This window comes from Echiichthys vipera, assembly GCF_963691815.1.
Source record: "Echiichthys vipera genome assembly, chromosome: 22".
Lineage (NCBI taxonomy): Eukaryota > Metazoa > Chordata > Actinopteri > Perciformes > Trachinidae > Echiichthys > Echiichthys vipera.
The window spans coordinates 7,660,779-7,675,208 of record NC_139847.1 but is presented as its reverse complement, the minus strand read 5'-3'; the positions used below and the strand labels follow the sequence as shown (position 1 = coordinate 7,675,208).

Here is a 14,430-nt window from a genome sequence, read left to right as displayed (position 1 = left end):
AGTTTGTATCCAGAAATACAGCTGGAAGGATATGTGCAAGTATGTCCCTACCATTTCTTACCAAAATGTTTTTAAAGAGTGTTTGGACGTGGTCTGTTTGGATGATTACATCACTGCAGTGCATTCAGTTTAGCCAGATCAGTATCTGTTAGTTTTGCTTTTCTTTTTCAGCTTTTCCATTATTACCGCTCACTGTCATAACTATTCTGTTCATATAAGTATAGAAAAGTAAACGATACAATTATATCAATAGTTTTATGTCAAAACTTGGACCATTTCCAGCACCGTGATCAAGCAACGGTTAGATATTCATCTTCAATTAATAACCAATTTAGTGCAAAACAAAAAGGAGGAAACAAAGGGGAGTGATGAGCTCCTTGAGGGCCACAGACGGAGGAGCGGCGCGGATACACAGTTACACCACCGCTTGCTGTTTTGGATGCGGAGCCAACAGTCATGTGTCGAGGAACGAGTCGGAAAAAATGATGGAACGGTCACATTTTTCAGAAGAAACGCGTTCCAACTCAACATCTGGTATTCTTGAAACATCTGAACCTCTGGGCCAAACCCGGCTGCATATGTGTGTGTGGGTGTGTGTGTGTGTGTGTGTGTGTGTGTGTGTGTGTGTGTGTGTGTGTGTGTGTGTGTGTGTGTACTGTATGTGCTCAAGTTTATACAAAAAAGAAATCCAGTTAACGCCCTGGATCTCTTCAAATTCATTGTAAAAGTGTGTGAAGAAAAACTGTGTTTCAGAAAAAGCGAGAGAAGGAAGGGTGAGGTGAGATAAGGCAGCAGGACAGAAGTGATCTGGGGTTGGGGATATTTTCCCCTCCACACATTTCTATCCTAAAGAACCTTTTGGGAGCAGCGCCCCTCTCTCCCTCTCCTCCCTCTGTCCCTCTCCTCCCTCTCTCTCTTAATTCCTCACCCGCTGCAAAATTGTTCTTTTTATGAGGCTTCAGTCTCAAACCACAAGTATCTCTGGTCTGTTTTTGCTCTTTCTTTCTCTGCCCTCTTCAACCCCCTTTTTTTCTCTCTCGTGCGCTCTGTTTTTAACTCTTCACATACTTTAAATGTATCAGTGTAACCATAAACAACAACAGTCTGGGGCGAACCACAAGGTCAAAGCAAACAACCGCTGACATCGGGAAAAAAACGTAGAAAACAGATCTTCAACAATTAGTTTAGTCTGAAAAAGAACATCTATTTTCACGTAAATTACATTTTACAGAATACATTAAAGTGTAATTCCAGCACAAAATCATCCCATGGTCTTGTTCTGCACTTTATATAGATCAAATAAGCCATTGAGACAGTTTTTTTCTTGTATAAACTTTTAAAAGAGAAATCCGGTAGAGTCGCTAACAGACGGACGTGGCTAACACTGATTAGCTCGGGGCAGAGCGTTGAAGGCATTAAAACGTCTTTTTTAACCACTAATTCTGTTTAAAATAACACCAAACCTCTGCAGTAGCATGAGAAGAGTCCCTACACAGAAAACAAGCACCAATGGGCTCCTTCCTTTTGGATTGACTTTGCTAATCCACTTGAATGGACTTTACTATGAGAGGAGCTGGTACAGGGGCCAGTTGGTAAGTCTTTCAAAACACTCTTTTAATATCTCTCACTAACTATGTTGTTGGTGCTTTGTTTTATGCGTAAAGACTCTTTTCATGCTACTGCAGAGGTTTGGTGTTACTTTGAGCAGTATTAGTGGTTAAAGAAGACGTTTTAATGCCTTCACCATGCTGCCCCGAGCTAATCAGTGTTAGCCACGTCCGGCTGTTAACGACTCTCCTGGATTTCTCTGTTAATGTTTCATACATGAAAAAACTGTTTCAACGGCTTATTTGATATTTGTAAGTGCCAAAAAAGACGATGGGATGATTTTGCATCACAATAACACTTTAATGGAAAACATTTTTGTTAAAAATACATTCCTCAAATCATCATAAACTGGGCAATAAAACATAACTTCCTGGACAGTCTGACATCAAACCTTCAGAGATTTTCAAATAAGGTCATCTGCCCCAGGAAAAGCATGCCTGGCACGCCCACGAAGCACAGCTACGTACACGCTCCGGTAAAACGTGCTGCTGTTTACTACATGTAGCTACATGCTAACGGCTCACAAAGTTGTAAAATTGCTTGTTTTGTTCATTTCTCCCTAATTTCCCGGTCGCACAACACACTCAGTTGCCTTCAGTTCTCTGCAGAGACAAGGAAGTGCCTGACCAATCAGAGCAGAGTGGGCTTAAAAGAGACAGGGTGCAGCCTCCCAGACAGACGGTGCAGCAGCCATGAGCAGTGTGCACACCTGATTAGGTATTTTTAGACGAGTACTTCTACTTTTACCTGCAGGTAAAGGGTTTGAGCCCTTCTTCCACCACTGTCTGTTAGTGAGACACTCAGAGACATTGGTGCTCCTGTCGACATCATGAATATACTGGACGCTAACCTGGCTGACCCCACGTTTTGTATTTATTTCTACTCACATCTGTTCATCCACTTGCTTCCATCTACTAGCCAAACTGTCTCTCTCTCTCTCTCTCTCTCTCTCTCTCTCACTCTGTCACCCGGTGTTTCCATTTGTCTCGCTGGATTTCTCTCATGCACAGCAACTGTTTTGACTAATCCGTCTTTCCAGAGAAACTTCCACCGCTCCACTAGATCACTGTAGATACGTAGATGCTGCTAAAGTACATTATAAGAGCATTATTACCCAAGAAAAAGGATAAACATCAGCCAGAGGTGTTTTTTTACAACATAAAATGTGTCCTGATTGTTTACGACACCTCCGGAAAGACTCATCAGTTAGAACTTATAAAGCCTTAAGGGTGCAGAGTTTATTCACAAGGCTGCAGCAACAGTGTGTTTAGAGAAACAGCACTTCAATCTCAGCATGGGTTCAATTTCTTCAAGTGACTTGGAGCGAAACATTAAATCTGACCTCCAACAACACACAGATATCTACGGTATTCCAGGAAGTTTCCTGGAACTGTTCTAAGGAAGTTATTGACAGTTTTTCAGAGGAATTACAGATAAAGAGCTACAAACATCCTGAGTAATCAATGTGTTATTATAACTTTACACTCCATATTTGCTGTGTTTGTGTGTTAAACGCTCTCTCTGTCTGTTAAAATTGGATATGAACGAGCCAAACAAAAAGAAAAAGTGGGTAATTTTAAAGAAGAAGAAGAATTTTATTTATCTTGCAGCGGGGAAATTGAATCTTTTCACTCTTATTATTAATCATGTTACACACACACAGGCCCGAAATACACACATGCACAGACAGGACCTATATACATGCAATTAAGGAGAGATGTTAGAGCGAGGGGGCTGCCAGTGACCAGCGCCTCGAGCAGTTGGGGGTTCGGTGCCTTTCTCAACAGCACCTCGGCAGTGTCCAGGAGATGAACTGGCACCTCTCCAGCCACCAGTCGACACTCCATTCATGGTCCACACAGGGACTCAAACCGGCGACCCTCCAGTTCCCAGCCAAGTCACCTATGGACTGAGCTACTGCCGACCCAAAGGTCAGAAGTCAAAGTAACTGACTATTTTAGTACATTTGTGGTTTCTATTTTATTTGAATTTTACTTTTGTACATAGGCTGTGTACATGTGTTTGTATATGTTATGTCATTTATCATCAACTGTATCAAACACAATGCCATATACAGTCCTCTATTTATCCTCCATACAGTTTTGTAAACTTAACTTATTTGATTTCATTTGCCGTGAATTTTAAATTTTACTTGTATTCTTATCTCAAGTGTTTCTTGTTTACTGTTAATTGTTTTACTTTCTATATTAATTTAGTTAAGAGTTTATTGTTTATCTTATACTGTATTTTTTTTATAACTCCTTATTTTGTAAGAGTCACCCCAAAGGGATCAATAAGTCTATTTGTCTGTGAGCCACGCTTGTGTATTTTTTTATTTGTACATTTATTCTTGCTGAGGTCTCTTGGACCAGATCAATACTGTAAATAAGTGTTCTTAATGTTTTATCTGGAAAAATAAAGGTTAAATAAATAAACAATAATTAGGTAGACAGTAATTTATTTTTTTAAATCAAAGATTAAAGGAATTACAGAGAAAGAAGAGTTTTTCTCTGCTGTCTACTGTCTTAAAACCCACTGTTGGATGATTCATTTTGGGATTTAGTTAATTGGTTGTGTACGAGTTAAACAAAGCTCCCTTTAATTATAACCAATTACATTTCTGTGGTTCTTTCCAGGAACCTTCCTAAGAATTTACTGTCTTTCTAGGAAGTTATTAAGATCCTGCAGTGTATTAATGTTGCCAGAAACCTTCCTCTGTGCCTCTTCTTTACAGCCCTGTTAAATATTTTCAGTTTTAAATTGGTGGGCGGGCGGGCGCACAGTGGGGCGGTCACACCAGATATAATCATGTTTAATGTTGTTAAAGATGTTGCTGATGAGAGAGCGTGAGGGAAAATAAACTCCAGTGATCTGGTTTCGTGTTTGGAGGTGCCGTACCGAGTTTACCTGCCAAAGCATCTGCTCTCCGTCCTGTGGGTCATGAACGCAGATGAGACCTCTGGCAGCCATGTTGGCGTCTATTCCTCCCCCCCCCCCCCCCCCCCCCTTCTCTCTGTCAGCCATTTTAATGCTGAACTCATACGGTCTGGCTGGGCGGTGCAGGAACAACCATGGGCTCAGCACTCCTTCTCCATGCCAGGCAGGAAGTGGCCAGGACAGCTGCTTGCAATTCAACCTGAGACTTTGTTTGGGTGACCTACATTATGGCACCGTTTACTTTCTACTGTAACTTTGTTCGGTTTATCTTCAGTTTTTCTCGTTCTGCCTGACTTCCTGAAGTACTGTACTTAAATACAGCTTTGAGGTACGTTACTTACTGTAATACGCAGGCAGCTACAGTTACTATGTTTCAGATGAATTTACATTATTAACATATACACTGCTATAGATTAAGCCAGTCATTCTTGGGGCTCCTTGTCTTGTTTCAGATTGTTTACCTTAAACTTCTCAAATGGTTTCATTTAAAGGTCATTCATTCATTCATTCATCTTTAACTGCTTGTCCCAATCGGGGTCGCGGGGGGCTGGAGCCGATCCCAGCTGACATCGGGCGTGATGCGGGATACACCCTGGACAGGACGCCAGTCTATCGCAGGGCACATAGAGACGAACAGAGACAGACAACCATTCACACCTACGGGTGATTTAGAGTCATCAATTAAACTAACACGTGCATGTCTTTGGAGGCGACAGCGCTAACCACCACACCACCGTGTCGCCCCATTTAAAGGTCCCATGATGTAAAAAGTGAGATTTTCATATCTTATTTATTCTAAAGCAGGTCGAGGTTCTTTATAAATATTGTGAAAGTATCAAAACCTTCATCCACAGAGAAATGCACACAGCCTGTATTCAGAACCTGTGTCTTTAAACGAACCGTCAGGACTTCTGTACGGTTGTTACAGTCATTCCCCAGCTACAATGACGGTGCAGAGACCTAGAAACGCTGACCAATCAGAGCAGACTGGTCTTTTTCAGGAGGGGGTCTTAAAGAGACAGGTGCTAAAACGGAGCGTTTCACACAGAGAGTGAATACAGGTGTATTCAGTCAGACAGGATGAGACCAATAATGTGTTTTTTGAACATTAAAGCATGTAATGGACCTGAAGATGAGCAGAATATGGGGTCTTTAAATAACTGTTTGAGGCCAAAAGAGGTCAAATTATCCAAAAAAATAACCTGGATCGGATATCGGATGAATGAGGCCATTTCATCTTTATTAATATCAAACACAGCAACACATTCACAGCGATCTAGTCACTTTAATTCTATGTTTGCACACTGGTTATGGTTTTATATCACATTTTAAAATATCTGTTTGCAGTGCACTTGACATGGAAGTGTTATGTATGTATTTTTGCTGCTAATGTACACTTTATTATTTGTTATTAAATAATGTTAAGTACATTTATATCTGGGTTTATTTGTTACCTTTTTTAACAAGGCTAAATGTTTATGTTAAGCCTGATGCCTTCACTCACATGGTAAGGTATACGCTTCATTCTCTCAACAGTAGGATCCGATCGGTATCGTCCGATACGCTCAGCTCAGGTATCAGAATCAGAATGGATTGGAAATAAACTGGATCGTGCATCTCTAATACAAATGAGTGAAGCTTCCACCATCTTGTATTCTTGTATTAAGGCGGTAGTAGCTCAGTCCATAGGTGACTTGGCTGGGAACTGGAGGGTCGCTGGTTTGAGTCCCTGTGTGGAACATGAATGGAGCGTGGACTGGTGGCTGGAGAGGTGCCAGTTCATCTCCTGGGCACGTACGAGGTGCTGTTGAGCAAGGCACTGAACCCCCAACTGCTCGGGGCGCCGGTCACTGGCAGCCCCCTCGCTCTAACATCTCTCCATTAGTTGCATGTATATAGGTCCTGTCTGTGCATGTGTGTGTATTTAGGGCCTGTGTGTGTGTGTGTAAAGTGAAAATTGAATTTGAATGACGAATAAAGGAATTCTTCTTCTTCTCTCACATTAATTACGACCCCTCAGATTTATCTTGTGATTCATAGGAGGGTCCGGACCCGCAGGTTGGGAACCGCTTGACTAAACACGTACATTTTGTTAATAGCAGTTCTGCACTTAAGTAAAGGATCTGAGTATTTCTTCCCTGCTGCAGATTTCATCGTTATCTTCTACAGAACAATCTGACAAGAGTAATAAATCAGTCCCAGTGCCAAGAAATACTCCTTTAGTTGCAAACAAATATTTTAAAAACACCCAAGAAGCCACGTGGTTTACTGTCCAACTCAACAAACAAAGATAATTGCAGGCCGCGGTGCCAGTTCTCATACAGTCATGCACAGTTCAAAATGTTCAAGCTGTGTCATTTTTTGTCAAACATGCTACCCAGGGTGCCCCACGCTCCAGGAACACCCAGGTCAAGGGGGTTGTGGTCTCTTGGAGCAGAGTTGCTGAATCAGACCCTGCACCAGGGCGCTGCTCATCCTCCCGGACCCCCGTCCCCGGTTCATATCTGCCAGGAAACCCTCCCTGTTTTGGTCTGCGGGTGAAACTACAGAGGGCCTGTCAGCTAATCTCCAAAAAAGCAGCCACATCTGGCTTCTGCACAATAAGCAACATCTGGTTCTCATTTCCCCAAAACCAAAACAACACGAGGGGGAGGAGAGGAAAGGGAGAGAGCAGGAGGAGGAGGGAGGAGGTTGGGAGGAGTCGGGGGAGGAAGAGGAGGAGGAGAGGTTGTTGAGGGGAAAGACACTCGCAGAAAACGCAGGATGTGAAAAGACGGTGAGTCAAGAGAGAGAGATGAGGAGTCACATTTCTCACTTGTGGGTGCAGTCGGAGGTCTTTGATGGTGCAGGTGCGAGGACGTGCGTGTGAATGAAAAGTGAAGCACTCTGACATTTCTTACAACACATTTCTTTTTTTATCCTGAACACCCTCTGTGGCCTGTTCAACGTCCTGCCACACTTCTGTAACACAACAAACAGTCAGCTCCTTTGGTCAACTGTATGAAAACGTGAAGAAAAGGAGAGGAGGGGGAGCAGGAGGGGGGGGGGGGAGAGAAAACTCCCATCTCCACAGAAAAGAATCTGCAACTCAGCGGCTAGCAGCCCTAATTACAGTGGGGCTTTGCTGAAGTCTGCAACGAGACAAAGAGAGCGAGGAGAAGAAAAAAGAGGCAGATGGAGGGAGAGGAGGACGCAAAGAGGAAGGGAGCAAGAGTGAAGGCGAGGGAGGAAGAGCGTTACCTCACTTTGTAAACACTCTGTTTATAAGTCACAGTAAATTAGTGCTGACTTTGCAAAGACACAGCTGCTCAGCGTCTCTGCAAAACGTCCCTTTACGCAGAAACTGCAGTTTGATCCTGTTGAGCATAATTCATCAGTGAGGTTAAAAAGATTTCACTCTTCACTGCTTCTCTGCTTTGAAAGTCAAATGCCGTAAAACTCAAATGTCTCTGCAGCTTCATTAAGACTTTAGGAGTTTAAATTCTGAGCGGATACTAAAAAATATCACTTTCTGCGGGATGCAACTTTCCACCAAACTTGGCTGCAGCCGGGTAATCATCTTTCCAGACTGCAGGCTGCAGAGGGGACTTTTCCCCTCGCTGCTGGTTGAGATGCACCGTGAAAATAAGAACCAAGTTACATTAAATGAGAGGAATAACTTGATATGAGCTAAAAAATAAAAAAATTTAAAAAAGAAAGTTGCCTGAGAGTGAGACGGCCTTTTCTGAGCACAAGCATCATGGAGTTTTTCTTCTTGGAAAATATTTGTTTTTTAAACTATGGAGTCATAATGGAACATTATTCAGTAAATCCGTCAAAAATGTGAATGTTAAGAGGAAAACATACATTTTTAAAAAGTGAAAATATAAAATAAGTAAGTAAAAAAAAAATATGAAATATGTTTAAATAATGTAATATAAATTAAAAATAATAATCTAAATATATTATATAAATAAATATAAAATAAATAAAATAAATGTCAAAGTGTAAATATAAAATAATTTTAAGCATTTACATTTATTTTAACACTTGTTAGTCTGTATATATTTATGTTTTTTAATTATATATATTTTAACATATAAATTTCGATTTTCTGTACATTTTTTAATTTATTTCGATGTTGGGAATTATTGTTATACTTTTATTTCTCCTTTTGGTAATTCAAAAATAAACAAATACAATTATATAAAATATAAAAGAATAAGCGTTTACATTTGTCACATTTCTGTTTATATTTTTTATACATTTTTGAATTTAAATACTCTTCTCTACACTTTTATTTATTTTGATGTCATGCATTTTTTTATCATTTTATTTCTCCTTATGTAAATTTAAATAAATACGTAAAATATGACAGAATAAGCATTTACATTTATTTTTTTACATATACTTTTCCATTTCATTTTTATTTTTGTCATGCATTTATTTTTATCCTTATATTTTTTCTTATATTTATTTAAATAAACAATAAATACAAATATATAAATATAAAAGAATGAGCATTTATTTTCACATTTCTGTTTATATCATTTATATTTCAATTTCTGTCTCTTTTCTCTTAAATTTTTTTTAAATGTCATAAATTTGTTGTTTTTATTTCTCATTATTTCACTTATATAGAAATATTTTTTTTCAATCACTGTTGCTTATCATTTTCTTATCTCTACATTTTCACATTTGTTTTATTTATCTTTATATTTCTAAACTCTTTAATATACTTATTTATGCCTCTTTATATTGCCACATTTCTCTTATTCTTTTACAGATTAATTCCTTTTTTATGGCGCTCCTCTGGCTCCATACGTTCTTTTTATTCGCTAATAAAACCGTGTAAATAGTGAGTTGTCCTGGTGATGCTGTCATTTAAGGTTTCCTTTTTATTGGCTCTGCACTTAAACTGCACTAAGCTGTTATGCCGGGGTGGGCCTGACTGAACCTTCATCACGTATTTCGAGTAATAACATTGGGTAACTACAACATGCCAAGGTGTGAACCACACACACACGCACACACATGCACACACACACACTCACAAGTTTCTGAATCAGAGCTACTTTATGTTCAGCAGCTCCTCCCTTCATCTGCCCACCCAACAAACTCCTCTCTGAGCCCAAACTCTGGACAAAATGGCGTCAGAGCCTTCACGCCGCCTTACAAACGGAGAAATGCTGCATTCTAGTGGAAGCTGAGAGGCACTGACGTAGAATTATATCTATAAAATGACCTCACGCTCAAAACACATTCATTTTTAAAGCTTAAATCAAAACATTTATTGCAAGAAAAACAACACAATTCCTCATAAATACTGATATCAACATATCGGCTGAGAATACGGACGATTACGATGAGAAGATGTTTGCAATGTTTAGGTCTTTTTCTTCATTAACAACTTCCCTTTCGGTTTGAATAAAAGAGACTTCCTGTGCTCCTCCATTCTTTTGGCTTCTTCCTGTTTTTCACTCCAAGCCTCGATTCCTCTGTCCACCTCCGAGCTCAGCATCACGATGCGTCTCTGGGAGAAAGAACGCCACGGTTACAGACAAAAGCATGTAAAAGAAACAGAAAGAGCAATAAAGCAGACTGAGAAGTCCTCCAGACAGTGGAACAGAGCGCCACACTGTGGACAATAAAGTCTTCGTATTCGTAAAAAGATGCTTTTAAAGAATATGTGAAACTGTCTGATACTCACAGTGAGAACTTCCCTCTCTTGTTTCCTTCTCAGCTGTCCCTTTATTGGAGGTGCTGGTCTCCCATCTGCCCAGATACACGAGAAAGAAAACACACAAAATAAATGACTAAATGTGCTACGACAGTAAGATCAAAGTCAAGTGAACTCAGTGTCTCTACATCAAAACAAAGAGTGTGAATCACTGCTGATAAGAGCTCTGAATTCTGCTTCTGTTGCTTTAGAACAGAAAACATATCTCCACACACACACACACACACACACACACACACACACACACACACACACACACAAATAAAAGTAAAAAGAAACAATACCTGCAAAGGACCAATCAGGCAGATCCGTCAGAGGACCGTATTCTGTGCCGCTTCGGGAAAGTCCATGTCTGCCAGCAAACACACAAGTTATGAACAGGGTTAGAAAACCTTTCCACGGTCAAATTAGAGCCCGTTTCAAGGCCCCTTTAAAAGGTTTTCCAGCACGTCACAGCTGTGGTAAAGTACACATTTCTACGAATACATACATATTTAAAATCACGTTACAAGAGAAGTCTATTCTTTAACTTTTTGTTGTGAAAGAAATTCAGCGAATGTGAATTTTTTTAGTTTAAAGCAGGAAAAACAAAGATGAACCTAATTTTGTTAACGGTGGCTCAGTTGCATTAAGTCTTGGGACCACAGGGAAAATGAACCTCAGGGCGTTCTTTGTGTTACTTTTTACTTTTTAATGTAAGCACTAGCTCAATTCAATTCAAGACACTTTATTTGTCCTCGAGAGGCAATTCAAGGGCACATAGGGTGGTAGTACACACCGAACAAAACCCAAACAGCAGCAAAAACAGTGCAGAAAGACGCTGTACAGACAGAAATTATATGAAATTTACATTAATATAGTTTATGGTGCAGGAATGTACGATAATAAGACCTGGAGTGTGTGTGTCTTTCTTCTTAAATGTGATTTTCTAATCAAATGAATAAAGTGCCATGGCAGCGAGTCAGCGTGCACAATACCAGCACCCTGGGGCCAAAATGTCTAATGCCACTTTGAGGTACAGCAACTCACATGTCGGTCTGTGCAAACTCACTTTTTGTGTATAAATTGTCAGTAAGAGGTGGACATCAGTGTGTGAAGAGTGAACTTACTCTTTCCTCCATTTCTCTCCACCCTGAACTCCACATGTTGTGCTGAACTGTCTGCTGGAGAGCCTCAACACTGCAAACAACAAGAAACGAGTCACGTCTCCACGATGATCGGACACAGATACAAACATGGTGTTACTCTCCTCAGTGAGACAACGGGCCCCAGGCACTGGCCCCCACCCTGACTACACCAAGACACCCAAACTCTACTTTCTGTGTCTCCATATCGTAATTTTTCATCCTTTTTATTCACGTTTAGTTATTTTGCATTTATTATCAGTAGTGTTGCATCCATTTGAATCATTCTGCAACAAGGTTTAGATGCTTTATATCTATTTTTAGTCATTTTGTATCTATTTACACTAGTTTTGCATATTTGGCAGTTTTGTATCAATTTTAGTCGTTTTGCATCTACTTTTAGAGGTTTTGTACCTAGTTTTAGAAGTTCGGTATCAATTATTAGTAGTTTTGCATCCAGTTTTAGTCGTTTTGCATCTACTTTTAGAGCTTTTGTACCTAGTTTTAGAAGTTCTGTATCAATTATTAGTAGTTTTGCATCCAATTTTAGTCGTTTTGCATCTACTTTTAGAGGTTTTGTACCTAGTTTTAGAAGTTTTGTATCAATTTTTAGTAGTCTTGCATCCAGTTTTAGCCATTTTGCATCTATCTCTAGTCGTTTTGCATCCAGTTTTAGCCATTTTGCATCTACTTTTAGAAGTTTTGCACCTAGTTTAATAGCTCTGTATCTAAAGTAGTTTGACTTTTAATATGGGGTCTTTTTGTGTCGTTGTTCTTGTTTTAAAGTTTTTTGTGTCGTCTTGCATCTCCTTGTAGTGATTTTGTGTCATTTGTAGTTGAAATGTTGGTTTACTTGTATGTTTTTGAAGGTTTTGCGTCTACTTTCAGTCATTCAGCGGCTCTTTGTGTTGTTTTATCTTAGCAACAGTTTGTGAGTCAGTAATCTGTCCGTGCATCAGTGTCAGTGACAGAAGCAGCAACTTTACTGACGTTAGACAGCTTGAACTACAGAGCTGTTAGCATCCTCGTTAGCTTCATCGTTAGCTTGATACTCGTCGTCACTGGATTTACGGTTGTTTTTAAAATGGCAGCTGTTTCAAATTCAAGAAGATATTTAAAGCGTTTACAGAAAAAACTCTGAGATTTTATCGAGTCTCACACACGAAACAGCGAGTGAATAACCTCTGTCTCACCTGAGCAGCACAGTGTCCTCACGGGGGCCGCCATGTTGTCTGCGCGTCTCCGTGGCGACCACCAGGAGGCGCCAAAGATGCCTTCACTGGACCGGAGAACGTAGGAAAATACAGCTCTGACATAAATGGACCATTGTAAATGTTCAAAATTAAACTTTCATTCTGTTTTTCAGTCCTGAATCTAATAACATACGTTTTTAATAATAATAATAATCCGTTTATTTGATATAGCACCTTTAAAAGTGTTTCATGTGATTGTTATAATAAGACCCACACAGTAAAATGAGTAAGCGAAAAATAAATACCAATGGAAATACAATTAAAAAGACTTTAAAACACAAAATTACAGACATGAAACAAAAGCCGCTTAACTACTTAAAATGTGCAATGGTCAGTCACAGGCCAGTAAATTTATTTTTTACGTAGTTTTTTTTAATGACAATTACCTCATGAGTAACACGACTGAGATTTTAAGCATAAAGTTAGTAAATGTAGACACATGGCATCAATGCTAATAGCATTAAAGTAAAGTGGTTAACCAAAACTATCTTTAAAAATAAAAACAACAACATAACTAAATTAGTCATTTTTTCATCTAGTTTTTGTCATTTTGCATCTATTTTAAGTCATTTTGCATCTAGTTTTAGTCATTTTGCATCTATTTTAAGTCATTTTGCATCTATCTTTAGTAATTTTGCATCTAGTTTTAGTCATTTTGCGTCTTGTTTTTAGTAATTTTGCATCTATTTATAGTAATTTTGCATCTATTTTTAGTCATTTTGCATCTAGTTTAGTCAACTTTTTTAGTGTAAGGCACATAACTTTTTTTCCCTGTAAACATTTTGTTTGGGCTGAAGTGAAAAGGGAAGAAGCCATTAGAGATTTCATTAACACGTCAAAAGAGGTTTTACATGTCAAAGTCAAGTGACTCGTCATGAGGGGGAAACTCTCCAGCACGTGAAAACAGATGTATGGCGTATCCTGAGGCTGTGAAGGTGCTTCATCAAGTCTGAGCAAACGTCCCCCGATGATGTCAGAGTGATGTCATCGGGGTTATCTCAGCTCGAGAGCTTTTTTCACCCCTTTAAACGATGTGATGTCAATCTTCTTTAAAGGTTTTTAGACGTCTGAAGAGGCCACGACACCCAAGTTACCACAAGAAAATGGTTAAATTTGAGAAAAATGTGAGAGAAAAACTACTTTAGAAAACAGAAAAGTAGTTTTTTTTATCTTTGTTTCCTCCCTAATTATTTTGTGAGTATGTGAGAATATTTCTACAGTGAAATATTATACTACTTATACTTTGCAGTCACTTTTCATCGATATTTGGTTATTTTTCATCTATTATTAGCAGTTTTGCATCTATTTTTAGTTTTCCATCTTGTTTTAGTCATTTTGCATCTACTTTCAGTCATTATGCATCTATTTTTAGTCAATTTGCATCTATTTTTAGTCATTTTGCGTCTATTTTTAGTCATTTTACATCTAGTTTTAGTACATTTGCATCTAGTTTTAGTAATATTAAATCTAGTTTTAGTAAATTTGCATCTAGTTTTAGTCATTTTACATCTGGTTTTAGTAGTTTTGCATCTACTTTTAGTCATTTTTTATCTACTTTCAGTCATTTTGCATCAAGTTTTAGTCAATTTGCATCTACCTTCAGTCATTTTGCATCTAGTTTAAGTCATTTTGCATCTAGTTAAAGCCAATTCGCATCTATTTTTAGTCAATTTGTATCTGTTTTAGTAGTTTTGCATCTAGTTTTTGTCATTTTGCATCTAGTTTCAATCTTTTTGTATCTAGTTTTTGTGGTTTAAAGTACTCTTTAAGTAAAAGAGTTGTTCTTCCA

At 38.8% G+C, this 14,430-nt stretch overlaps 1 protein-coding gene across 1 annotated transcript; it reads right to left on the bottom strand.

Annotated features, from left to right (window-relative positions):
* Positions 1–9,792: 9,792 nt before the first annotated feature.
* mrpl52 (mitochondrial ribosomal protein L52) lies at positions 9,793–12,629 on the bottom strand. The gene is made up of 5 exons (XM_083937095.1): positions 12,582–12,629; positions 11,374–11,443; positions 10,549–10,616; positions 10,235–10,299; positions 9,793–10,057 (listed from the first exon to the last, which is right to left on the bottom strand). Exons 1-5 carry the CDS (start codon positions 12,613–12,615, stop codon positions 9,911–9,913), a joined length of 384 nt encoding a protein of 127 aa, XP_083793221.1. The 5' UTR covers positions 12,616–12,629; the 3' UTR covers positions 9,793–9,910.
* Between the last annotated feature and the right edge of the window lie 1,801 nt (positions 12,630–14,430).